Below are 27,477 nucleotides of genomic sequence, written 5' to 3'. Positions count from 1 at the left end.
TGAAGAGAGGCTACATTGTACAGCGCACGTAACTGGTGGGTATATTGTCATTGGTTGCCATGACAACAAAATATAATTTATTTGGTCTTGTTCTTTAAAAGTGTTTAACGTTTCTATGCAAACCTTTATATGTGTGTTTTTCTTAAAATCGTCTTCAATACTTTATTTATAATGTTTTGTAATTATCACTTCCGCTTCCGTTTCATGTGTTTCGATGAACGAGAGTAACTGCTAGAGACAGAACGAGAGTAACTGCTAGCTAGAGAGAGAGAACGACAGTCTAAAGTCAACGTAAACGTTGACTTTCGGTTAATAAGGTGCACACGGTACGTTATTAATTTGCTTATTTCCTGTCTGTCTTGTCGAACTCATTGTAATGTTAATTGTCGTTTTTAAATGTCCTTTATAGTTTTCACGGTGTTCCAAGTGTTCCACAATAAACGTTGTGACATCAGTACGAAGCGTCATCCTTAACCGGGGTAGATACAGCACACAATAGACATCGTCCAATACAAAGCATAACGGATCTTAAAACAATTTTTTTGCAGTAAAATGTAGAAAAAGACAATTCACACCAAAACAACACTTGAAACCTTCTTTTCTTTTCAGCTTTTCTCTTCAAGGGGTCGCCACAGCGAATCAGTCCTCCATCTTCCGAGGTTTGATTCGCATGTTTGTTATGGCCAAGCTTTTACGTCGGATGTCCTACCTGACACAACCCTCTGTATTTATTCGCGCTTGGGACCGGCACAAGAAGACACTGCCTTATGTCCCCTAGTGGCTAGAGAACAAGCAACTCTATGAACTTAATAAAAATGAAGATGCTCAGTAAAAGGCTCCCAAACACAAAATGGTTATCGGCACAGCAACATTCAAAAAAGCAAAACTATACTCACCATTTGATGACAATGCTCTGATCTTACCGTGAAAAGGGCATCGGCTTGAGTGTTTTGAAAGGCGCTTAAAAATTAAAAGTATTATTATTATTATTATTATTATTATTATTATTTATAGTAAATGTTTTTGCATGTAGACACGGCAGCTGGAGAGAACCCACAATAAGCATAGCAAGAACATGCAAAATACACTCACAAAACACACTCACGACCCATGCACATTCATTCCCTCTCTGAAGACAGCGTATGCAGTACGGCAATGAGTGCAGAGAGGAAACCCCTCATAGCTTTGTCATCTCTTGGTTGTTGCTTTAGAGTCACTTTTAGTTCTATTTGTCCATTGTCCTTTGCCAACTCACTGCTGTTCCTAATTCCCGATGCATCTTCCTCATCATGGTTTCCCTTTTTCTCTGTTTGTCCAACCACCACTGTTTTCTTCGCATTATCGTCATCTCTGCTGCCATCCTGTGCAACTCCCTCGTCATTTGATTTCTCATAAAGTAACTCGCCGAGTATGAGTGTTGTGCACGGAGGGGCTTTAGTGTATGTGTACAGGTAGACCCTCCAGGGGACTATGTGTGATGGCGTAAAGGCGACTGTCTGGATGTTGACAAGCAGCATTGCAGACTGAAAGCTTTGTGGCGAAGATTCGTTGACATTGCCACATTGGACATGTTCTGTCATACAAAAAACATCGTCTTCCTGCCCATCTTGCTCAACACCTAGGAGCAAAAAAAGGGGTGACGGATTACAATCCTTTATACTGTACAGTATAACAAATAAAGCAGAAGTTAAACCATACAAAATATCAGTTGTGAATTTGGCAGTTAGCTCATTCACTGCCATTCCCAAATTTATTCGGGAATTGAAAATAGGATGTGGAGCATCACTCCCGAATTTGTTCGGGTTTTGTTTTCTTGTGTGTGTGTGGGGGGGGGGTAAAGCATTTCAAGCGCATATAACTCCGGACCCATATAGTTTAGGAATTAACTTTTTTCTGATAAAAAGAGAGTCTAAGGTTTCTTGCGCTGCATTGAATGTTTATATAGTCCTAAACCTCAATATTCGGTGGGTCTTGGAATTTCAGTGACAATGACAAAAACCCAGACACTAGAATGGACACATTTTTGGCAGTGAATGAGTTAAGATCCTTGTAAGAGAACAGATTTTTTTTCAGAAATGTCTGAAGATCTCATCAAGCCCCTGTCAAAACAGGAAAATAGTTCATGAATTGCTTTATTTGTCGAGAGAAAAGTTTAAAGGACAACCGACGCTTCCGGACAAGTTGCGTCCATAATTTGTAAAATCACTTCAAATGACTTCTACTGAGCATCTTTTACAAAGATTCCACCGCATATAGCTATATTTGTCCTTTTAAGACTCGCGCTGAATCTTCAGGAAGTCTTGTTTTCGAGCTGATGACGATTCCTGACATCACGTCAGGAACGCCCATGACCGAGAAAGCGACACAATGCATTTTGGGTCGCTTTGTTTGGTCTGAAAACATCGTGTTGATGGTGAAATTATAAGCAAAACACATAAATAACACGATGGTGAATCGTTGTATGTTGCACCAAGACTACTATTTGATACTAGTTGACACAAATTCCCAGAAGACAAATCAGCCCATTTCCAACTGAACTTGTGCGCCATTTTCTGGGACCTACATTGGAGTCCAGTCGCCTCAAAATGATACGGAAGGAGTTCTTTAATCGATTGCAAACATTTATGCTTTCCTCTTCAGAACTATTTGAATAATATTCATAACTGGATGAGTAACAAGAAAGCATCTTCTCCGAATCTGAAACCATTGTTTTGATTCTAGAGCAAGGCAAGACGTCCTGGCGTGACGTCACGAACAAGGGGGCGGGACCTTCTGAAACTCGTCATTTCCGAGGTCATTTTGAAGTAGTTTTGGGACACTTTAAGTCATTTTATTGGTGTTTTGCATTTGACTAAAAATATCAGCCTGCGTGTTTTGGGTATTTTATATGCTATAAACGTTTTTCTGATGTCAGTTAGGAAACAAAAAATGGTGTGGGTTGTCCTTTAACTTGGATTGTTAATAGACGTTACATTTTCTTTGTATTTATTTCCGGACAACATTAATTCTTAATGTTGTAAGGTGACTTTTAAATTATATTTAAATAGTTGGGGATCACAGTGTGTGGTATAAGCACTATAAGTGAACCTGCTGAATTGAATGAAAGAACTGTCAAAATATACAAATTTGGAAAGCTTGGAACTCAGAGAAAAAAAAATTCACTATGATGAGTAGGTCATATAGAGATACACACTTCATCTTCACTTTATATTGTGTTTCATGCATTGTTTTCATAAGGTGTCATAAGCTCTGATCTTTTGTTCGTACACTTCTTTTCAGAACTTTGCTGCTGTGAATTAGGAATTTGTCCATTGTGAGATAAAACATTTTTAGTGTGTCTTATGTACTGTGTGAAATGTAAAAGTCAAAATAAAACAACAGGTGTTTGGTGAGTCTCATTCAATAGATAGGATTATACCAGCACATGCTATCCAGACCCAGATCTAATTTTTTGACCAGACACTCCATTGCAAAGCAGAGTGACATGTTTTTTTAGCCATGAAACACAAGCACCTTTTAATGAAAGATTGATACAGGAATCAAGGTGCAGAACAAAAGGCTGTCTCATGTGCCACTAAGATCCGCTGGATTGATAATTAACTCAGGTGTGCGGTTTCACCATTGAGTTTTTTTTTCCCGGTAGATGATAGACTCGACCTTTGATTCACAGCAAGTTACCTCGCAGCCACAGATTCTCAAACTCTCCTGGAGTTAAAGTCGGAAGCAAGCTGAGAGGAACGATAATGCTGGTCGACAAGGTGTCTGCGGGCGATGGTGTGCGCTCGCCACTGCACCCTTAAAGAGACAATGGGACGAAACATTTAGATCCATCCATGGAACCATTACAACTGTCAGGCTCATACTTGTGTTCACATTTGTCACTATCATACAAGCATTTCAATAAGATCCCGACTGCACTGTATATTAAAACAAAATAAAAAATGAGTCTACCTTTAATGAGCCTCAAAAGAGCAGAGGCGGGATTGCTGCGGAATTTTTTTTACGTACATATTGACATTCATTTGACCGGTCATAAAATACCAATGTCATTGGTAAATCCTGTATTTGCCTCTAATCTCGATAGCACATGATGTGGAAGTGGTCACAGATTACTGTGCGAGCGATTCTTTACATTGAGACTAAAAAGCCAATCATTCTTCGAATATTGATGTTGAATTATTGCCGTAACACAATGATAATCTACATTTAATGTCCATTGAAATGGACTATGTTGCGGGAAAAATGATCATCATGAACTTAAAATGTACTAAAACGTATAAATACTCAAGATATGTTTTCCATTAAAAAAATTAGAACATTATATTGAGTTGCTAGGACTTAGCCATGTATGCCACGTTTGTTCCCACATTACTGAGATTACAAAAAACTCGTATTTATTGTCATTTATTGTCATCACTCAAAAAAAATCAAAGATTATTGGGAATCTCTGTTGGGTCCAGTGGTCCAATGTCCAACCAGAATGGTTTCACCTCTGTCGTGATTAGCAGGAGAATCACAAGGGTACTTGTTGATGTTTATGAATGAACGGAAATGGAGTTAATATTTTCGTAGTGTGTGATTGTTTGAAAAGTGGCAAGAAATTCTTTTCTTTTATCTGTTTTACGGTATGTCTGAATACCCCAGGGAATGTGACGTGCAAAAATTTGCCCACTCCAGTGGCAAGGTTTTTGTTATTTTCACTAAAATGGTAGGTACGTTTTACGACTACATAAACATTCAATGCGGTGTAAGAAACCTGAGACTCTCTTCTGTCATCAGAAAAAAAGGGTTAATTCCTAAATTATATGGGTCTGGAGCTATCTGAGATTGAAATGGTGGCGGCTGTACAAAACGCAAATGCTGCCCCCTCGTAGTAGGGGAAAACACATTATTATTATTCAAAAACACCAGCGGTCTATTGGCACCCCCCGCGCAAGAAAAACCAAAACCGCGAAAAATTAGGGAATGGCGCTCCACGTCACATTTTCAATTCCCGAATAAAAAATCAGGAATGGCAGTGAATGAGTTAATCGCATGCCGATCAGAAACAAAACCAACAAACTAAAAAAAAACTTTTATTTTAAAAGGGGCTCACCTAAGACTCAAGTACACAACACAATAAATGCCTTTGTTTTTCACAGTCAAACTCACCTTTCTGAAAACTTTCAAGCTGACATGAGGTAAGGGCATCTGAGAGGTCACACTGGGGCTCAAACGCTGTGTGTTGACAGCTTTGGCTGCTGACTGATTCTGTCTCAGAGAAACTCTTCCAGAGAGCCTTCAGTGTGTTGAAGAGGCTAGCCCAGTGGGTTACAGGCTCTGCGGGACGGCCTATAAGTACACCGAGGGAGGGGTCTGACCTCCGACCCTGGAGAATTTTGCAAGTCTTGTCAACCCCACTTTGCAAAAGGCGGTAATATAGCAGGGCCTGATCACGTACGCACATGTCTGTCTCTTCATCTGTAAAACAGAGACTTAAAAATGTCTGGAACTGCAAAATATTCATATTTTTTTATATTCTTATTCTGTTGCACATGCACACAAACACACCTATGGCGTAGTGCAGCAGCCTTCCAAGCATGTCCTGAGTCTCAGCGGGACGGCACAAAAACAGCCTCAGGGTAGCGGTCAGTAGCTCCATCTTGACTGGCAAAGATGTCTCGCACCTCACTTTGTCAATGAACACCTCCAATGTGTAGGGAGCGCTGGAGACTCGATCACCATATGTTCCCAACAACCAAAGCAAGGCCTGCTTGCCCTGGAGGCAGGAGGAGAATATCAATACAGCTCGTACATTCCGAACAACGTCTGTCTCACACACAAACATAAACACTGAATTTAACAATAATGAACAACATAAAATACAGAAAACATTAACTCATTCACTGCTAGACAATGTGATAATGTGTCCACTCCAGGCCAGGGTTTTTGTCATTTTCACTGAAATTGCAGGACCCACAGAATATTGAGTTTCACGACTACATAAACATTCAATGCAGCGTAAGAAACCTCAGATTCTCTTCTTTCATCAGAATTTTTTTTTCAAGTTTTCTTGGTTGTAGAGTTATCTGCATTGAAAGTGCGGGCAGCTAAACAAAAGGTAAATGCTGGCGCCTCATGGAAGGGAAAAGACATTGCCAGAGTTCTCACCAGCGCTTTATCGGCACCCCTGCAAAAAAAAAAATCCAAACAAATTTGTGAATGGCGCTCCACTTCATGCTTTGGAATTCCCAAATAAATTCGGGAATGGCATGAGTTAAAGACAGCCACAGCACTGGCGGGAGGTACACAGAACCTCATGCGGACCTACGAGTGACAGCTTGAAATGCATTATTTAATTTACTGCACTATGTATGTACACAATGCTGAGCTATATGCTCAAGTTCAGTTTATTCATTGTTTAAAGCAATTTTTAATTTGGCTATGCTCGGATTCAGGGTACTTCAGTCGATCAAGAATAAATAAATGTTCATTTCTAAAAAAGAGCTTTGAAATTTAACTATGTCTAAGTACTATATCTTTGTCTCATTTTGTCAAAACGTGAATAGCTTAATATCGAGGACAACACATTCTAATTCTAACTGAAAAAGGAAATGTATTGGTCCATTCTTGGATCAAATGTATGTCATAGATTTTGCCATTGGGCTAGGGTAGTGGGGGTAAACATATGAAACAGATTTCGCCTGAAAGCCTTACCTGGCTGTCCTGCAGTATCTCCTCACACCCTTCCAGAGCAGAGCACACAGTTTCACTACACTGAGGACACACCCAGACTAGATCCCTCATTGTCTGAACCACAGCTGACGAATAGGGAAAGGGAGCAGAGACGGCGTGCAATACGAGTCAATTACACAATACAAGTTTGACAAAAAGCGTTTCAACACATTGATATGAAGTGCCTTGACAAATTATTATTACCAGAAGTGATGTTCTCTTGCCTTAGTCCAAGCAGTCCAATGAGAATCCCAAGACATCTATCACTGTAGCTCCACCCAATACGACCTGCAAGTGACTCCATATGTTAGGCTAGCTCTAAATGCATGCACAATGATATCCACTGTGTATCCCACTGGGATCCTACTATTGTTTCTCATACTGTTGTTTCTGAACAAAACAATGAGGCTCTAATAAGGTCAATCCAAAAACTATTTTTTTTTTCATGCTAGGCTATGTTGAGCTGTCATGTAACATAACAAGACAAAATATCTGAAGGACTCAAGCAAATCTGTTACCTCTGCAAATATATTTACATTGGCATCTGATGAGGAAGGATCATTTCGCTTCTTTTGGTGGGATAACATGGGCGTTTTACAGCAACAAAGACAAAGTAAACAACCAACATCCACACCTTAATCCACGTCCTCTCTCCATTGCTCTTCTTTCTCTACACGAACGACTGCACCTCAACGCACCCAGCTGTCAAATTCATAAAGTTCGCAGGCGACACCACGGTCATCGGTCTCATCAAAGATGGCGACGAGTCTGCGTACCGACAACAAGTGGAGCAGCTGGAGCTCTGGTGCAGCCGTCACAACCTCGAGCTGAACACGCTCAAGACAGTTGAGATGATCGTGGACTTCAGGAAACATCCATCACCACAGCTACCCCTCACACTATCCAACTGCCTTGTGTCAACCGTTGAGACCTTCAAGTTCCTGGGAATCACAGTCTCCCAGGATATGAAGTGGGAGGTCAACACCAACTCTATCCTGAAAAAGGCCCAACAGAGAATGTACTTCCTGAGGCAGCTAAAGAAGCGTGGCCTGCCACAGGAGGTGCTGCAACATTTCTACACGGCTGTCATCGAATCCATCCTGTGTTCTTCCATCACCGTTTGGTTCGGGGCCGCCACAAAAATGGACAAAATCCGACTTCAACGGACAGTTAGGACGGCGGAAAAAATCATTGGCACCGCCCTACCCACTCTCGGGGACTTGCACACTGCAAGAATCCAAAATAGGGCGCGGAAAATCCTACTGGACCCTCCGCACCTTGCCCACCACCTTTTCCAGCTACTCCCCTCAGGCAGGCGCTACCGATCCATGCGCACCAAATCCAGCAGACATTTAAACAGCTTCTTCCCCCAAGCCATTAACTCTTTGAACTCTTTCAACAGTAGCCAAAATGGAACTGTATAGTGCCACTTAGCAGTTTTTTGACGACGATACTAGTGCAGCGTGTTCTACCGGAAACAAATTCCTTGTGTGTTCTACATACTTGGCAATAAAGATGATTCTGATTCTGATTAATGTTATGCAAAGTGAATGGCTGTTTACCGACAGCTGATATCGCAGCCTGGGCAGTGTCTGTATTGACATCAGTGCAGTAGTCTTTCAGTTCATCCAGCAATATTGCAACATTGTCATCATTTACCAGTTCGACCAGCACCTGTAAACACATCAGAATCAGAATCAGAATCATCTTTATTGCCAAGTACAGTAAAGTCTCGTTATATCGATATCGGATATATCGATAGTCCCGGTTATATCGATACTATTTCTATGCACGCACGGAGAAAATTACATGCAAACAGGGTCGGATATATCGATAGTCCCGGTTATATCGATATTTTTTCGGACTCCCTTGAATATCGATATAACGAGACTTTACTGTATGTAGAACACACAAGGAATTTGTTTCCGGTAGAACACGCTGCACTAGTATCGTCGTCAAAAAAACTGCTAAGTGGCACTATACAGTTCCATTTTGGCTACTGTTGAAAGAGTTCAAAGAGTTCAAAGAGTTAATGGCTTGGGGGAAGAAAAGTACTCATATTGCTATTATGAAAGAACTGCAATAAACTTATACCTAAGGCACAATATGAATCAGCAAAGAGCCTTTCATGTCTCAGGTGTACATATACAGTATTATACATATTGTGTCCAAAAGGAAAAAAATATATAGTTGTCTTACAATGTAGAAATTTGCATAATGGAGAAATAGTCACACAGATAAACATTTGCAGAGACGTTCGTTGATAAAGATATTTCCATACAGAGAAATCCAGAAAGAGAATGAGAAAGACCTACCTCCATCTTCCTCTGCTTGATATAGGCTGGTTCAGCATAGCCACAGAAGAAACGTTTGTAGTGTGATCCCATCAGGCCAGGGACGGACCGCAATAGCAACTGGATGGGGAGCATGGCATGCATCAGAGATGATCAAAACACGTTCTCCCCAAAACCGACGTTACATTTGTATTTACCATGCACAGAAACAACAAAATGGCTTCCAATAACTACATTTATAGCATTGTTCATCGAGCGTTGGCAGTCTATGCAGCAGTAATAAATAAGTAGAACAGATGGCTAAGATGTGTGTGCAGTCAGAAAAATGAGGTTCAATAATTCATTTTGTGGTTGTGCATTAATTTGGGGAATAATTATATTAAGCGGATCATTCATTGGATGTTATGCAAATAAATATTGCCAATTTTATTTATTTTACAATTTAGGGCTAACCATGTGAAAGTTTGCTTGAATGAAACCAGAGCTTATTATAGTTGAATCAATCAGGCTTTTGCTGATTCAAAAAAAGAAAAACACAGTTTGACGATGCAGACGGAAAAAATATGCAGTTAAATCATGACACACTCAAATGAAATTCAAAAAGTGCTGTCTCCATGATTGCATATAGCTGGTAGGATTTCTCCATAAACTCCAACTCGTCCAAAATTCTTCAGCCCGGATCATCACTAGAACCCCCTCCTTTCACCACATCACCCCTGTCCTCCAGCAACTCCACTGGCTACCTGTTAAACATCGTATCGAATTCAAAATACTTCTGTTTACATTCAAAGCCATCCATAACCTTGCCCCTCCCTATCTTTCTGACCTGCTTCAAATCTCTGTTCCCTCTCGGTCCCTCAGATCCTCATCCTCCCTTCACCTCTATGTGCCCTCTGCCCGTCCCACCACGATGGGATGCAGAGCTTTCAGCCGCTCTGCTCCCAAACTCTGGAATTCACTTCCACCCAACATCTGTAATATTGACTCCCTCCCTATTTTCAAGGCTCACCACAAAACCCATTTGTTTAAAATTGCTTTCAATGTCTAGTTCTATCTGCTATTTTATTATGTATCATTTTACTTATGGATTTATTGTTATGTGCTTTGTTTTATTGTTTTTATTGTGTCCTTGGGTGTTTTGAAAGGCGCTTGAAATAAAATGTATTATTATTATTATTATTATTATTATTATTATTATTATTATTATTATTATAGGATTTCAAATATGAATGCTAACAATGTTATTGTTTAGAAAATTGTATTAAAGAGTATACAGTGGGGCCTTAGTTTACGAACACCTTGCCTTACGAATTTTTCGGTTCACGAACGTTAAATTTATGAAAATTAAATCTTGGCATACGCACTACTTTTCAGGATACACATGGAGCGCCGCCCCACCATGGTTGGCTGAGAAATCTTCGGCAGAAAAACACCAAACCACACGACCGAACAGCGCCCCAGCCGGCCTACCTTTCCACAACACCTTTCTCTGAGTGCACACGTTGATCGTCCTCAAGGATTTTTTACGGATACCTTTGCTGTTATGGGACTGAAAAAGACCCCAGCACAGGCTCGTGTTCAGCCGACGAAGACACAAAACAAAACTAGTCGAGGAGAAGGAGATCATTGAGAAACACGAATGAGGTGTGCGTTTGTCTGACTTCACGGCCCAGTAGCAATATGCTAAGTCCACCATTGCTACCATCCTTCGCAACAAAGACGTTATTAAAGGTGCATGTGTTGCACGGCAAATTCCGTTTATTGATAATTAATTTTAAAGCTAGCAACGAATGGTTCAAGAACTTTAAGTGTCGTACAGGGATTCATTACTCGTCATGGTGAGACGGTATTCATTTTAATCATTTTAATGGTTTCCTATAGGAAATTATTTTTTGGGATACACACTTTTCGCTTTACACACTCTGTCTGGGAACCAAATAAGTGCGTAAGCCAAGGTCCACTGTATTGTCCAAATACAGTGAGACCTCAGCTTACGAACACCTTATCTTATGAACTTTTCATCTTACGAACGTCAAATTGATGAAAATTAAACCTTGAAATACGCACTATATTCATGATACACACCCACCACGGCTGGTGGAGTAATCTTCGGCGGGAGAACACCAAAGCACACGACCTTCGGATCTGGCGGAGTGATCTTCAACGGAAGCACACGACCGAACAGCGCTCCAGCCGGCGCTACTTTCCACACCCCCTCTCATTGAATGCACACGTCGATCGCCTCCTTGGAGCTTTTTGCTGATAATTTTACTATGATGGGACCAAAAAAAAACCCCACCACAGGCTCGTCTTCAGCCTAAGAAGACACAAAATAAAATCACCGTCGCTGAGAAGGAGATAATTGAAAAACACGAACGAGGTGTGCGTTTGTGTGATTTAGTGGCCGAGCACGGCTATGCTAAGTGAACCATTGCTACCATTTTCCGGAACAGAGAAGCCATCAAAGGTGCGTCTGTTGCAAAAGGTGTTTCCGTGCTCTCAAAGCGACGGTCTCGGGCAATCGAAGAAGTTTTGAAAAACTTCTGTTAATTTGGATTAACGAAAAGAAGCTATCCGGGGACAGCGCGAGTAAAGATATTTTATGCGAGAAAGCACGGCTAATTCACGCTGATATCGCCATGCGCCAACCTGGAAGTTCGGCGCTTATTGAGGATTTTAAAGCCAGAGGGCGAGGAGGGGGAGATGGCTGCAGCATCAAGTGAGCTCATAAAGGCAATGTTGGCAAAGTGGAATGATGTGCAGGCTTTTACCGAACAGTTCCATCCAGAAAAGACTGTGGCTATGAATTGAGGTTTTTAATCAGCAAAAATGATGAGGAGTCTCCAAAGAAGCAAAGAAGAGAAGCCACACCAGAGGTTAAGTTACCAACAGTCCTTATGGAAGGAGACTCTCCTTCCATAAGCCATCAACGACCATCTCATCTCATCTCATTTTCCGTACCGCTTATTCCTCATTAGGGTCGCGGGGGTTGCTGGACCCTATCTCAGCTGTCTTCGGGCACGAGGCGGGGGACACCCTGAATTGGTTGCCAGCCAATCGCAGGGCACACAAAGACATACAACAGTCACTCTCACACTCACACCTAGGGACAATTTGGAGTGGTCAATCCGCCTGCCATGCATGTTTTTGGAGTGTGGGAGAAAACCCGGGGAGAACATGCAAACTCCACACAGGGAGGCCGGACCGGGATGCGAACCGGCGACCTCTGCACTGTGAAGCCGGTGTGCTAACCACTCGACTACCGGGCCGCCCTTCAACGACCATCAAAAAGGTAAATAACTTTTTTACAGCACTGTTTATTTCTTTAATTACAGTCCTCATGTAATGTGCCTCTCTTTCCAAACAACAATTCCCTTTGACCTCGGACCTCCAACGCCATTCCATCAAGCCATCAATGACCATCACAAATGTAAATAAAGTGACTTTATTATACAATCAGTGTATAATTTTATTATACTGTGCAGTGTATTTCTTTCATTACAATAAAATAGCACATTTATTATACATAGAATAAGGTATGTTGTGTGTAGTTTTAAGGCTTATTTAGGTGAAAAGTATATTTTATGGAAACCCGGGAACGGATTATTCCCATTTTAATGGTTGGGAATAAAATGTTTGTGATACACACTTTTTGGCTTACACACTCTGTGTGGGAACCAATTAAGTTCGTAAGATGAGGTCTCACTGTACCTGGATGTGGCAGAGCACAGTGAATCTGATTTCTCTTGAGGCACTTCCACACGCGGCAAGCAGGGGAGCCTGTACTCGTTCCAGGGCATCCAGGCACACCGCAGGCAAGGCCCAGCACAGGCTGAGAAAGAGGCTGAGAGTGGAGGCCATGACGGTGGGATGGGGACTGACCAAGGAGCTGTCCAGCACGGAGAGGATGTCAAAGAGCTCATCCTCCGACTGAGGTTGGTAGCACTGGAGGATCTTAAGCACCTCACTCTGACCCCACACGTCACAATCCTTCAGCCTGTGATAGAGTGAAGATGTGTTCCAGGCGATTCCCGGGGAAGGTAGACGGCAGTGACGGCAATGATGACCAGTAAATCTAGATGCACCGAATAGGAATTAATAAACACAGCTATTTCAAATTTTTGCCAACCTGTTGAGGAGGTGATGGGCAATGGGTTTGTTGATTGCAACCCCTCCTTCTCCTTTCAGGATCTCCTCCAAAGCTCGAAGACAGTTCACCATCACTACAGGATCCGTGTCCCTGAGAAGACTGTACAACTCATTCACCACCACAGCATCTGTCCAAATGATCAACATATGCATTTCAGAACACTGCGTTCATTTTCAAGCATAGGCAGATTGCATTTGTACTTTACTTTCGAGACATCATCATACACACACAGCTGCACTTTGAAGCTGAAAAACATCTCAATTGGACATAATTAGATAGCTATGTATATGGAAGGAAGACATCTTTCTAATAATATATTTATAATATTCATTTAATGGTAGCCAAATTTGATCCATAAACATTTCATATGATTCTGCTTCTAGTAGTTACCAAAATCCACATTATCATCCAACTACCTCACCTATTTCAGTATTTGGCTGGAGATTGTGCAGTTTGGCCCAGCCTAGTACAGCGACCCGTCGCACACAAGCTGCTCTGTCCCTCAGTCCTGCTGTGAGAGGCTGTTCCACATACTCCATCAGACTGGGTAGCCTGGAACAGCAATACAATGTTTACAATATGCTCACCACATTGTTTGGATGCACTCGGGAATATTCCTGTTACCTCAGGTTGGTCATGTTCCTGAGGGCCAGGCTGCGGACCATCGGGTTGGAATCCTGGCAGTCCTTCCTCAATGTGTTGATGACCAGCAGAGAGAGTTCTGGGTTCAAAGAGGCGTAGGAGCACAAGAAGACATAGACCAGCTTCTTCTGGACAATGTCTACTGTGGCACATGCTTTAACCATCTCACTGAACAGGCTGGAGACATCCACACCCTGAGACATTAGCCTGGAGACACAGGAAGGCAAGGGTGGGGGTGTTGTGAGGATGGATGGTCAAATACAGCAATTGATCAAATTATGGTTAGACAAAGGAATATATCAGGGCTGCATTATTATATTGACTTTCTTTTATCAGTTATTTAATAACATATACTTTTTTGTGATGGATAAATGGCATTTACTGTTGGTATTGTGTTAAACTTGTTAAACGCTTCAATAGCATTATTATTACATCACAACTGCTTCATTTGAAGAATTTGCGTGCAAATCAAATTATCATTGTTTCAACGACTGAAACAAAAACAATGTTTTAGTGATGGCATAGTTTTGCTGTTGATTTTGGAGTTTAGTAGTTGCCAAAATAAATAGCCTAATTGCATATTTGTTCAAGTCATTTTAAAATTACTGATGCAATATCAACAAAAATAACAATGTGCTTATTTTTCCTTGATGTCATTTTCTCAGTCGTCCTTGATTCAGTACACTGTTTAATTGAGGCAACTGAATTCTTGTTTACTGCATTCAGTTTTTTCTTGTTTTATGAAAACATTTGAAAATGACTGAAGCAATGATAAAATTAGGCTAACAACATAACAATTAAAACTCTTGAAAATCAAAATTTTCACGCTTTTGACTTCACTATACAATTCACTTCTCCTTGGTGTCCCTCAGAAACGTCTCCACAAACTTCTACTCCTTCCAGCCCGGATCATCATCACCTCATCCTTTCACCACATCACCCCCGTCCTCCAAGAGCTCCTCTGGATCCCAGTCAAATATAGAATCACCTTTAAAATTCTTCTTCATACATTTAAAGCTATCCATAACCTTGCCCCCATACCTATCTGACCTTCTTCAAATTTCTATTCCGTCTCGTTCCCTCAGATCCTCTTCCTCCCTCCACCTCTATGTGCCCAACTCCTACCCGTCTCAGTACGATGGGGGACGGAGCTGCTTTGCCCCCAAACTCCGGACCTCACTTCCAACATTCGTAACATCGATTCTCTTCCCACAAGTGCCATCTCAAAACCCATCTATTTAAAATTGCATTTTCTGTGTAGCCCTTTATCTTGGTTATATTTAAAATTGTATTTTATTTATTGTATTGTATTTGTGATTGTATTTTATTTATTATACTGTAGTACCTATACTTCTTTGTGACTGTAAAGTGTCCTTGAGAGCTTTAAAAGCCGCTTAAAATAAAATGTATTACGTATTATTATTAAGTCTCTCCACAAGAAGTTAAAACTGTGAATGTGCACTCCTCCAACCTGATGACTTTTAGAATGATGTTCCTGTAACGCAGCTGGTCAGACTGGACATAAGGGTTGGCCAAAGCTCTCCTCAGGTCCCTCACCGTGTCCTCACTGCCCAGATACGGCATGGTGGACGCAGAAAACCTGTTATGTACGTGATCACATTTCATATGGTTAATCCGTGTTGCCTACATTTCAAACACACGGAAGTCATATTTTAAAATTATGCGCAGCGCAACAATTTAGACGCACTTGTTGTATTTTAAAATCACGCAGCATCACCTTGCACGTTTGAAGCCGTTTGAATGTTTGTTTTCACTTTGAAATTGACTTCCGCGTTTCTTCTTCTGTGATTCTGTTGATGTACGTGCAACCCCCTGGTGGTGGTAAAATTCAGGATATGGATTGCAACAAACGAGAGACGTGGACACCGTCTCTCTCCGTTGCTCTTCTCTCTCTACACGAACACGCATTTCTTCAAAATAAATAATACATGGTTGTCAAGTTTTGTATTGAAACAATTTGAAATGATCGCTGTTATTAAAAAAACTGAGACTATATCGGGAGAAGGGCGATGAGCTTTGAACTGCCAGGAAGGAGACAGAGAGGAAGACCAAAGAATCAGAATCAGAATCATCTTTATTGCCAAGTATGTAGAACACACAAGGAATTTGTTTCCGGTAGAACACGCTGCACTAGTATCGTCGTCAAAAAAACTGCTAAGTGGCACTATACAGTTCCATTTTGGCTACTGTTGAAAGAGTTCAAAGAGTTAATGGCTTGGGGGAAGAAGCTGTTTAAATGTCTGCTGGATTTGGTGCGCATGGATCGGTAGTGCCTGCCTGAGGGGAGTAGCTGGAAAAGGTGGTGGGCAGGGTGCGGAGGGTCCAGTAGGATTTTCCGCGCCCTAGTTTGGATTCTTGCAGTGTGCAAGTCCTCGAGAGTGGGTAGGGCGGTGCCAATGATTTTTTCCGCCGTCCTAACTGTCCGTTGAAGTCGGATTCTGTCCATTTTTGTGGAGGCCCCGAACCAAACGGTGATGGAACAACACAGGATGGATTCGATGACAGCCGTGTAGAAATGTTGCAGCACCTCCTGTGGCAGGCCATGCTTCTTTAGCAGCCTCAGGAAGTACATTCTCTGTTGGGCCTTTTTCAGAATAGAGTTGGTGTTGACCTCCCACTTCATGTCCTGGGAGACTGTGATTCCCAGGAACTTGAAGGTCTCAACGGTTGACACAAGGCAGTTGGATAGTGTGAGGGGTAGCTGTGGTGATAGATGTTTCCTGAAATCCACGATCATCTCAACTGTCTTCAGCGTGTTCAGCTCCAGGTTGTGACGGCTGCACCAGAGCTCCAGCTGCTCCACTTGTTGTCGGTACGCAGACTCGTCGCCGTCTTTGATGAGACCGATGACCGTGGTGTCGTCTGCGAACTTTATGAATTTGACAGCTGGGTGCGTTGAGGTGCAGTCGTTCGTGTAGAGAGAGAAGAGCAATGGAGAGAGGACGCATCCCTGCGGGGCTCCAGTGCTCGTGGTTCGTGTTGTGGATGATATATTTCCCAGTCTGACCTGTTGTGTCCGTCCTGTCAGGAAGCTGAGGGTCCACTGGCAGATCGTGGGGGACACACCAAGCTGGAGAAGTTTGGGGATGAGGAGTTCTGAGATGATGGTATTGAACGCAGAGCTGTAGTCCACAAACAGGATCCTTGCGTAGGTTCCTGTGTTGTCAAGGTGGTCGAGGATGTGGTGCAGTCCGATGTTGACTGCATCCTCCACAGACCTGTTTGCCCGGTAGGAAAACTGAAGAGGATCTAGCAGAGGTCCGGTGATGTTCTTTAGGTGGTTCAGCACGAGGCGTTCAAAGGACTTCATGACCACAGATGTCAGAGCAACAGGTCTATAGTCGTTCAATCCCGAGGGTGCTGGTTTCTTTGGAACTGGGACGATAGTAGACTGTTTGAAGCAGGATGGGACTTCACACTGCTCCAGGGATCTGTTGAAGATTTGTGTGAAGACCGGAGCCAGCTGGTCAGCGCAGACTCTCAGGCAGGTCCTGCAGCTTTCTTGATCTTCTGCTGCTTGAAGAGCCGTCTAACGTCCAGTTCGTGGATCTGTAGGGCAGAGGGCGGAGATACGGTAGTTTCTGGTAATGGTGGGCAGACCGGGGAAATGGTGGTGTCCTTTTCAAATCGGCAAAAGTATGTATTTAACTCATCAGCCATACCATTGTTGTACACTGCTTGGGGGGAAGGTAAACAATAATTTGTTATTGCTTTCAGGCCATTCCACACCGATGCAGAGTCGTTAGCGGAGAACTGTTTGTTAAGTCTCTCTGCATAACTTTTCTTTGCGATGTTAATTTCCTTCGTCAGCCTGTTTCGGGCGAGTTTGTAAACTGCTCGATCGCCGCTTTTAAATGCGGATTCTTTCTCTTTCCTAAGCTGCCTGAGTTTGGGAGTGAACCATGGCTTGTTGTTGTTGAATGAGCGGAAGGACTTTGTTGGTACACACATGTCCTCACAGAAACTGATGTATGATGTTACAGTGTCTGTGTATTCATCCAATGTGCCCGTTGAAGTTTCAAAGACGCTCCAATCAGTGCAGTCTAAGCATTCTTGTAGCGATAACTTTGCTTCATCTGTCCATGTTTTAACTGTCTTGACTACCGGTTTTACACATTTGAGTTTCTGTTTGTATGTGGGAATTAAGTGGATTAAATAGTGGTCAGAAAGACCCAATGCTGCATGCGCAACAGACCGGTATGCGCCTTTTGAGTGCTGTGCAACAATGATCTAGAATGTTTTCTCCTCTGGTGAAACAGTCAATATGCTGCTTATATTTGGGAAGTTCACGGTTTAAACGTGTTTGATTAAAATCGCCCAAAATGATCAGGGGTGATTCTGGATATTTTAGTTCGAGATGGTTTACATCACAGGTGTCAAAGTCAAGGCCCGCGGGCCAAATCCAGCCCGCCACATCATTTTTTTCGGCCCGCGAAAGCAAATCAAACTTGTTGAAGTCCATGATGATTGCTAAAATCTGAGCCAAAATTTCATATTTTTGGATGCCAACCACAGTAAAAGTCATTATTCTTGACTTCAGATTTGAAAACGAGTTATTCATTAATTTGGTGTGTGCTCTATATGTAATATTTGAAGGGATTTAAACATTCTAATGGGTTCCCCAAATTCATAACGGCCCTCGAGAGGAAACCATAACTACAATGTGGCCCGCGGCAAAAAATGACTTTGACACCCCTGGTTTACATGGTCCGCTCGCGTTTGTATACACGCGTTAGCATTAGCTTGTGGCGCGATGTACACGGCAACGAGAATAAAGGAAGCGAACTCAGTGAGGTTTGTGGATGTTGTCAAAGAGGACTTGAAGATAGCTGGTGTGAGAGAAAAGGATGCACAAAACCGGGTTAGATGGAGGACAGTGATTTGCTGTGGCGACCCCTGGAGGGAAAACCCGAAAGGAAAAGAAGCTTTTATTAAAAAAGTCCACATCCGGGAGAATTTCAACTTTCCCAGGATCACACCCATTAAAAACTTTTTTAAAAAACTTTACCCGTCCTATATTGTACTGACTTACCTAAAAATATATCGTCTGGCTCTTTTAGTTGGTGTTAAATTTGGTCCATTCTGTTGAAGAGAACGCAAACTGACTTAAACCAAGCCATAACTTGTATTATTGTATTTTTCAGTGGAATTCAATGTTCTTTTTTGTTGCATTACACAAGAAACAGGAAGCAAAGTGATTTTTTTTATTTGATTGCGAAAAGCAGTAAATTTACAAACATCGTGAGAACTCCAGCAAGCCAGGTCTGAATCTTCCAATGACAGACATCCACTTCACCAGGCCCCATAGTAGGAGTTTAAATGGCAGAGTTTCATAAACTGGAAGAATGAGAGTGACTTTGTGCTGAACAACCAATCAGCCGAATTGGACCATCTGTACCTGGCACCACTTGTCCCGAGGAAGCTGCTCAAGCCTTCCTCCGGACTGTAATGTGTGAACCAGACACAAGACAGCTCCGCAATGCCATTTGTGGAATCGATTCATTCACAACACAACCCCTATTCATATCAAGCCAACAAAATAGTGGCCCACGTCACATAAAAAAACATCCATATGCAAACCTTTGTGTGGAAATACATTTTCATCTGTGAATTTGTCAAAAATGATTTGGAATGTTCATTCATTTTGCATTATTTCCAATTCTTGAAGATGGCACTTCAAAAATGATTCAGCCATTGAGCTAATAGTATAGTTTCAATTTGACGAGGTCATATGTAGGTCCATATCCAACTCCAATGAAGAATATAAATTGACAATGGTTATGTGTCATTTTCAAAATATATGGACAGCATCCTCGACATACTCAAAAACACATTCATCCATCCATCCATACACACGGCTTAGGACAAATTTGGCGCAGGCAAAGGGCTCACAGAGTTGTTATCCTGATTGGCCACTTGGCTTCCTCGCGGAGGCACCTCAATAATACGTGGCTTGTCAATGATACGAGCACGACGGTCTCCTTTCTCGACTATTCCAATGATCCAGGCACCCTGACTTCCAGTCTCCAAGCTTTGGCTCTTCATCTCAGAACAAAATCTGGCCGCCTGTTCTCTGGGCAGACAAACCAGCAACCCACCTTTGAAAGGGAGACAGAGTGATATAAAAGCAGGCAGACTACCAGGGGACATTGACAAAGTGTTCAACAATCAAGCATAAAAGCAACACGTAAAATAGATACACTATTTGGTCAGATTGGGTCAACGAGCAGTGTCCAGCACACTTTTGTGTCCTACACACTGCTAATTGTTACCCTTTGCTAATTTCTAACAATACAACTGATGGAACAAGTTCTATCGCAATGTCATTCTTTCTGTATGTTTCTGAGCAACTGTAGTTATTATATGTTGCCTGCATTATTACCAGATGTCTCAGACGATGTCCCCTTCACCAAATTAAATATGTTTCCACATGCTTTGCTGACGGCAGCCATTTTGGCTATGATGGGTAGGTTGTGGATAACGAAGGCCACGTCGTTGCGTTGTTGCGATGCCAGGTTGTTGGCATGCCCCAACAAACCAAAGCCTGTCACGTCTGTTGCTGCGTGAGCCTGGAATTTGTGCATGAGACCTGCCGCTGGAAGGAAAATGGAAACATGATAACCAGACAAATAGATATTCAGATCTGCATGCATGCACACAAATGAAAGAAAAGATGACAACACTCATATGTCTTCTAATTCAAATATATTTTCTGACATCCGTGTTGACTGTAAAGTTAGCAAGCTTTCAACACTCCTTGTGAGTTTTTAAGATCATTAAAAAAGTCAACTAATTACACATTTATCAAATCTAATGAAAGAGAGATGGCATAAAAAAAGATGGGCAGAAACTGACCAATCCGAAAACACTGCATTGGAAAATGGATCATATCAATGGATGCTGCATACCTGTACGGTTTAGTGTTGCCATTGAAAACATTGCTTCCTGATAAGCCTCTTTAACTTCCTGCTTGGTGATGACAAGTTTGATCTTGTTCCACCGATCAGGCTGGTTTCCCAAAGCGATTCATTCATGCAACGGAGGAGGAGGAAGAAAGTAACAGTCAGAATTCTCAGAGACTGCGTTTGACCCGGTTTGACCACATACAATGAATAATACTGACGTGTTCGAGCCACTGGTGAGCATTAACAGCCACCTGTGTCCCCAAAGGCTTGGTGAGGACCAAGACATCGCCTGTGACAGCACCGTCTGGGCTAGAGGAGAGAAGGAGAGACCTTCAAAATGTGACCTGTCAGCAGGCCCGGTTGTTCTGTTCGGCGTTTAAACTAAAACTTGCCTCAAGCTCAGTGAAGAACATCATACAAAAATTTTAAAGGACAACCGACGTCTCCGGACAAGTTGTGTCCATAATTTGTAAAAAGGCTTCTACTGGGCGTATTTTAATTCCACCGCATATAGCTTATATTTTAACGCTGAACATTCAGGAAGTCTTGTTTTTGAGTTGGTGAAAGGACCGCCTCCTCACCGTAAAAAAGACGCATTGTAGCGTCTCTCCATCACGTCAATGTATTTTGCTGTACTGTTTTTTTTTAAAACCATGTCTACACCCAAAAGCCGCCAGCAGTGGGAGGCAAACTCCATGGAAAGATAGTATTAGCCTGTGGAAACGAGCTGATTCATTCTCACCGGAGCTGGTCGCCATTTTTCTGCCTCTTCTTGGGTGAGACCCCCCCCCCCCCCCCCCCCGCCCGTTTGCCTCAAAATGGCCCAAATAAATTCTTTAATGATTGCAAACATGTATGTTTTGCTCATCAGGACTATTTGAATCATATTCATAACTGGATGTGTAACAAGAAAGCATATTCTCCGAATCTGAAGCCATTGGTTTGATTCACAAGCAATGCAAGACGTCTTAGCGTGATGTCACGAAAGGGGGACGGGAGTTTCTGAAAATGCCCATTTCGCAGCTCAATTTTTTGCAGATTTTGGACACTTTCATTTTTATTGGTGTTTTGCATTTGACTAAAAATATTATATTGCATATCTTGGGTATTTTAGATGCTATAAAACGTTTTTCTGGTGTCAGTTAAAAAACAAAAAAGTGACGTCGGTTGTCCTTTAAATGTGTGAAATAGACCTGAAAAGGGCAAAAGGGGGGAAAAAAAACCTTTTCATTTCAACATGAAAGGAGCCCAAAACAATTGTGAAAAAAAAATCACCAAGCAAAAAATCCTGGCAATTATTAAACTAGTATAAACACAAGTTGTCAAAAAAACATCTAAAATAAAAAACATCCAGACGTTAAATACTGGCAACAACTACACCACACAGCATTTGCAGAAGCAGGAAATAGTTTTGCAACACTATTCAGATGTTAGTTGTGTTCGAGAGCAGCAATGCATTTTTTTGTCAAGAGCAACCCTTGAAATTGACTTACAGGATGAATTCGTTGGGCTGGCAAACGACTGAGGCCACTCCTCCTATAATGATCCATGGATTGATGACCGTCTGGCCGCCTGTCACCGAAGTCCCTCCTTCCTCAGCAGCATCGCGAAATCCACGAATCATTAGCGGCATTACACGCTCGCGGTCCTGCATCATCACGTTATGATCACGTAAAGCGCAAAGTTCCACATTTATGATGCAATAAGTCATGAAATATTACCTTGTCATTCATCTTCTGGCTAACACTGAGCAGCATCAGCATGTTATCACACTCAGTGATGCCCATGGCATAAAGATCGCTGAGGACATTAGCGCATGCAATCTTTCCCTGTGAGGCAAAGAAAAGACAGTTTCATGTCATCTCCACAAAAGGTCTTTTTTTCTTCAATCCAATTATGTGTAGGCCTACAAAATAGAACAAGACCCATGCCGTCTCATCATATACAGTAAAGTCTCGTTATATCGATATTCTCGGGAGTCGGAAAAATGTCGATATAACCGTACTATCGATATATCCGTCCTGCCCCGAACTGCATTAAAGGGAGTGGGGGTGGGGGGCAATACGTAAATGGGGGATCTTTGATATGGCTTATCTTTGATATAAATTTATGCATAAAATAAAATCGTCTTTACACTTTTTTAATGAATATTTCCTTTCAAAAATGCAACCAATGCAAAATCCTCACGTTGTTCTATACACACGAAACCACGAACGCCAGCATGTACAAACATGAAAAACAGTGATTGTTGCATATAAATAAAGATATCTAAATACAACACAATCAAATACATGGATTGAAAACATAAACTGCTACGTTTACATTACTTACGTTGATGCAGTATTCTGCGGCACGTCGAACTCTTTCGCGATGGAGGATTTGCTCCTAGTTGGATTCTCATCGACAGCCACTATTGCCTTGTACTTCGTTCCGAGGTCACAATTCTTACGTTTCCACATGGTTTAAATTGGTGTTGAACAACAGTACTGTATATAAGCTCTGCTACGCCTTTTTTATTGTGCTCGCGTATGACAGTTCAAAACACGGAAGCTGGTAGAAAATGGCGTCTGCTACACTACGCAAGACACGGGAGCTGGTCACGTGAGACCAAGTCATATAAACATAGCAAAATGGCCGGCGGGAGATGAAAAAGAGCACCGTGGTAACCGGATTATCGGAATAACCATGAATCGTACTAAACGGAACTAATTATACATAAAAAGACTAGAAATTCGGCCGGGAAATGAAAATAGTATCGTAATAAGCAGTATTATCAATATAACCGATGTCGATATAACGAGACTTGACTGTATGTTCTTGTCAAAGGTTTTTTTTTTCGATAAAATGTTTCTGATGTCATGTTACATAACGTCTACTTTCATCAATTTTCAAATAGTAGTGCTTTTCACAATCGGATGGTGATTTGACCGTTCGTACGAGTGGACGTGGCAACTTAAATTTCAAATCAGAATTTGCGGACTCAGATGAAATGATGTGACGTTACCGGAACCGGCATTGTGTTCCGACGCAAGTCCACTTTTGACTTTTACAGTTACACACCTAAACCATGTAGTAACACCAGTTTACACGCCTTAAAAGAGAATACTATGAATCTTTATAAGGTGCCCTGCAAATCTTCTCCACTGATATGACGAACAGCAAAACCAAATGTGAAGACTTCAATGAGTTGTAATGAATTTGGAGCAGATACACCCACGCTGGAAGCAATGAAAGTGTATGAAATGAGCCAGGACTTGCTTTTGTTTGTTAATGCCCGTGGATTCGCAGGAAATGACCAAGTAGAGTACAGGCTAACTCATCCAACATTCAGGATGTTTTACGCAAGGCATATTTACCACTACTTTAGTAGTGCAAAGTGTGCAGTCACTGAGTCAGATTCTGATGTTGGAACTAAAAAGAAAAACTATTCCGTCGTGAAAACAACACAGCAGCGACACATCTGGTCAAATTAATGGACAGATAAACAAACAAAATGTAAATAATATATTTTTTAAGGTTCAAATTATCTTCGTAAGAATAACAGAAATTCTTAATATCTATAACATGTTGTCATTAGGGGTGTGGGTGATCTGGAAAGACTCGACAATCAAACCTCAGAGCTTCCTCTTGGAGGAAAATCCTCACCATCATGTAGGGATCCTCCACAAGCGGGTAAAAGAAATCTGTAGTCTGGACTAAAGACAGACCGCCATGCCTTAGAGGGATTACACAGCAGTCCATTCCCACTCCTGGATTCAGACAAAGCAAAGAAATAATACTTTTTGGATTACACATTCCTTTTGCAATATGTTAGTTACAATGATCCCCCCCACGTCACAAGCTCCCTGCTTATTTGAATCAGGATCAATAAAAAAAAATTCTAATGATTTTTTTTTGTATAAGTAACGACTTGCATTGATAGTCGCAAATTGTGACAAAATATTAGCCTACTTTACAGAATGTTTTTTTGGTGTCTTAAAATATGATATCATTTGAAACTGTGGGATATTTTTGAAAGAGCTTGATGAATATTTACTTTCTAAAACTGCGTAAAAGGAAACGAATTTGCTAAAACTATACTTGTGCGCCAATTTTAATGTTTATTAGTTTAAGAATATTAGAAATTAAAAACATTTCACTGTTTTGCTTCTGTGTGATGTTTGGATTTGTCACTTTCAAATTATTGAATAAGATAATTGAATGCGATAAGTCAAGTTGGAGAGCATTTGTTTCGCAGTTGTCTGTGTTTTTCAGTTTGCGTGTTGGTGTTTTGTCGTTTTTTGATAGTATCTTTTGTGTTTGCAACGTTAATGTGTTTGCAGCGTTTGACCATTTGCGGCGCACACATGAACCAGAGCCTCACAAATTAAAATTACGCTGACTCATACTACCTAGTCTTTTTTTAAATAGCGCGAAATACTTTCTTTCGTATGACTTGACTGCATAATCTTGGCGCCTGAGTCGTCACTCCCAAAAATATGTGTTCGAAAATTCTTCAGCTAATCTGTGACAGCAGCATATGAAAACTGGTTAGCTAGCCTTGTACAGCTACGCTAGCTAGAAAAACCAATCGTTGCGGTGATGGCCTTCGTAATAAAAAAAAAAAAAACGTTTCCTTACCAAGCCGAGGGCCGGCGGCGGGCACCTGTTGAGCGAACTCAGGTGCTTGGTCTCCGTCCTTTCCTGGCCCGTCGGCCCGGGTCGGCTCGAGTCCCGCCAGGAGTTTGAGCAGAGCCTCCTGCGGGACCTTGCAGCCTCATCCTTTCAAGTCCGAGAAGGCTATGAGACGAAAGCCACGATCCAAGCCGTGTTCCTCGGGGTCGAAAGGCTTATACCCAGGCGGGAAACCACCTTCAGTTCCCATCGCCTCGGTTTTAGCGGGCGGGGAAGTTGAACCTGACATGTCGGTCTCGAAAAATCTTCAGTGTTCTCAGTGCGGGAGGAGACGAAGTATCACAGGTTGCAGTTTACAATGAATGGAAGACAGCGGTGTGAACCCCAGTGTAGGGAAGCTCTACCAGGAACCGGTAAAACTACTTTGAATTATACCATAATAAAATACCAGACACTTGAAGTCACTGCATACAGAGGTCTTCTCTAGAGTATGCACATGTTTGTACAAAGTATTAGACAAAGTAAATAACATTACTGTTTTAGTGATCTCAAAAATAAACATACACCGAGAAGGTAAAATGTTTTAACTGAGACCATATTCTTATTTTGAAAGAAAGCAATGTTAGTGTTTTCCTTTCTCCATTTGCTTTGCCACCACCTTCAAACGTTTTGCTTATGGGACAACCGACGTCTCCGGACAAGTTGTGTCCATAATTTGTCAAATGGCTTCAAATGACTAGATTCCACCGCATATAGCTATATTTTACGTTTTAAAGGACAACCGACGTCTCCGGACAAGTTGTGTCCATAATTTGTAAAATGGCTTCTAATGACTTCTACTTCGCATATTTTAATAAGATTCCACCGCATATAGCTATATTTTACGTTTTAAAGGACAACCGACGTCACTTTTTTGTTTCTTAACTGACATCAGAAAAACGTTTTATCGCATCTAAAATACCCAAAACATGCAGTATGATATTTTTATTCAAATGCAAAACACCAATAAAAATGACTTAAAGTGTCTAAAATCTGCAAAAAAATGAGTTGCGAATTGGGCATTTTCAGAAAGTCCCACCCCCAGTTCGTGACGTCACGCCAATACGTCTTGCATTGCTGGAGAATCAAAACAATGGCTTCAGATTCGGAGAATATGCTTTCTTGTTACACATCCAGTTATGAATATGATTCAAATAGTTCTGAAGAGGAATGCATACATGTTTGCAATCGATTAAAGAATTTATTTGTGCCATTTTGAGGCAACATTGGGGAGAAACGATCAAAAGAAAAGAGGCACAAAATGGCGACCTCCTGCGGCCACCTCCGTTTCCACAGGCTGATAAATTCCTTATATGGAGCTTGGACACACTCTTCTGGCGGCTTTTGGGTGCAACACAAGGTTTTCAGACCAAACAATACAGCAAAATACATTGACGTGATGGAAGGACTGCTACAATGTCTTTTTTTCGGTCAGGGGGCGTTCCTTTAGTGACGTCACGTACGGACTCGTCACCAACTCAAAAACAAGACTTCCTGAATATTCATATAAAAAAAAATCAAAAAATGGTGAAGTAAAATGGAAAAGAAATTTAAAGTACAAATCACTAAATAAATAACTGTTTAATTTATTTTTTCATTTGATATTTCCATGATGAGGTGAGGCTGTGCCTCACCTGCCTCCCCTAACTGCACGTCAATGGGTAAGATCCTCCTGCACAGCCACCTGCATCAGTGCTCGAATAGAGGTCATGTTAGCTGTCGGTGAAAATGTCACTCTGCAGTCAATTCCTTCCACTTGAACAGATCCTTTTGCTACATATCTGGCTTTAGTGCTCGTTTGCCCTTCGGGAGCGGGGTCTCTGACATTTTCTGTCAGGGATTCCATCTCCTTTTCCATTGCAGTGGCCCACATTTTTTACTTTTCAGATTGCATAGCTTCTTTAAAAGTCCTAGGTACACCATAACTTACCTTGTAGAAATCGTCAATATTTTCGGTTTTGTCATCATCACAATCAGTTTTACATATGTACTCCTTTAAATATTCTCGGGCCTTTCTTTGCCTTTTAGGACACGTCCTTCCCTGTTCTGTCTGAATATTGCCTGTTTCTACTGTATCTTCAGCACTCGGTTCTTTGCT

The 27,477-nt window shown here is 41.6% G+C and overlaps 3 protein-coding genes across 6 annotated transcripts; 1 reads left to right on the top strand and 2 right to left on the bottom strand.

The window, feature by feature from the left end:
• Positions 1-319: 319 nt before the first annotated feature.
• Positions 320-15,587, bottom strand: ap4b1 (adaptor related protein complex 4 subunit beta 1). 4 transcript variants are annotated; one of them, XM_089002719.1, is made up of 14 exons: positions 15,539-15,587; positions 15,272-15,400; positions 13,783-14,007; positions 13,580-13,710; positions 13,138-13,285; positions 12,720-13,005; positions 9,030-9,128; positions 8,277-8,388; positions 6,919-7,002; positions 6,697-6,800; positions 5,551-5,758; positions 5,152-5,460; positions 3,679-3,795; positions 320-1,618 (listed from the first exon to the last, which is right to left on the bottom strand). In XM_089002719.1, the coding sequence occupies exons 2-14, from the start codon at positions 15,382-15,384 to the stop codon at positions 1,119-1,121; spliced, it is 2,436 nt and encodes an 811-aa protein (XP_088858845.1). In that variant the 5' UTR covers positions 15,385-15,400; positions 15,539-15,587; the 3' UTR covers positions 320-1,118. The 4 variants fall into 4 exon arrangements, with proteins under 4 accessions (XP_088858845.1, XP_088858839.1, XP_088858854.1 ...); XM_089002713.1 differs by having other exon boundaries at positions 15,509-15,568; XM_089002728.1 differs by lacking the exon at positions 3,679-3,795 and having other exon boundaries at positions 15,509-15,568.
• On the top strand, positions 615-8,254 carry LOC148903442 (uncharacterized). Its single transcript, XM_089002908.1, has 2 exons — positions 615-659; positions 7,417-8,254. The coding sequence occupies exon 2, from the start codon at positions 7,566-7,568 to the stop codon at positions 8,136-8,138; it is 573 nt and encodes a 190-aa protein (XP_088859034.1). The 5' UTR covers positions 615-659; positions 7,417-7,565; the 3' UTR covers positions 8,139-8,254.
• Positions 15,588-19,011: 3,424 nt separating the features above from the next.
• sephs3 (selenophosphate synthetase 3) lies at positions 19,012-25,726 on the bottom strand. The gene is made up of 8 exons (XM_089002694.1): positions 25,347-25,726; positions 24,372-24,475; positions 22,448-22,555; positions 22,220-22,374; positions 20,945-21,035; positions 20,730-20,829; positions 20,204-20,416; positions 19,012-19,919 (listed from the first exon to the last, which is right to left on the bottom strand). Exons 1-8 carry the CDS (start codon positions 25,627-25,629, stop codon positions 19,681-19,683), a joined length of 1,293 nt encoding a protein of 430 aa, XP_088858820.1. The 5' UTR covers positions 25,630-25,726; the 3' UTR covers positions 19,012-19,680.
• Between the last annotated feature and the right edge of the window lie 1,751 nt (positions 25,727-27,477).

Source organism: Hippocampus bargibanti, linkage group LG01 (genome assembly GCF_051943395.1).
Source record: "Hippocampus bargibanti isolate YZ-2025 linkage group LG01, ASM5194339v1, whole genome shotgun sequence".
Classification (NCBI taxonomy): Eukaryota; Metazoa; Chordata; class Actinopteri; order Syngnathiformes; family Syngnathidae; genus Hippocampus; species Hippocampus bargibanti.
The sequence above is the reverse complement of the archived record's forward strand: the minus strand, read 5'-3'. Positions and strand labels throughout refer to the sequence as shown.

Bases quoted from the DNA above. Each gene is read 5' to 3' on its own strand.
- LOC148903442 (XM_089002908.1), top strand. From the start codon at position 7,566: ATGATCGTGGACTTCAGGAAACATCCATCACCACAGCTACCCCTCACA.
- ap4b1 (XM_089002705.1), bottom strand. From the start codon at position 15,426: ATGAAATGTGATCACGTACATAACAGGTTTTCTGCGTCCACCATGCCG. The intron at 7,003-8,276 runs GTAAACAGCCAT...AGTCACTTGCAG, and splicing joins GGCTGCGATATCAGCTGTCG to GTCGTATTGGGTGGAGCTAC. The intron at 1,619-3,678 runs GTAACTTGCTGT...TTTTGCTCCTAG, and splicing joins TGAGAATCTGTGGCTGCGAG to GTGTTGAGCAAGATGGGCAG.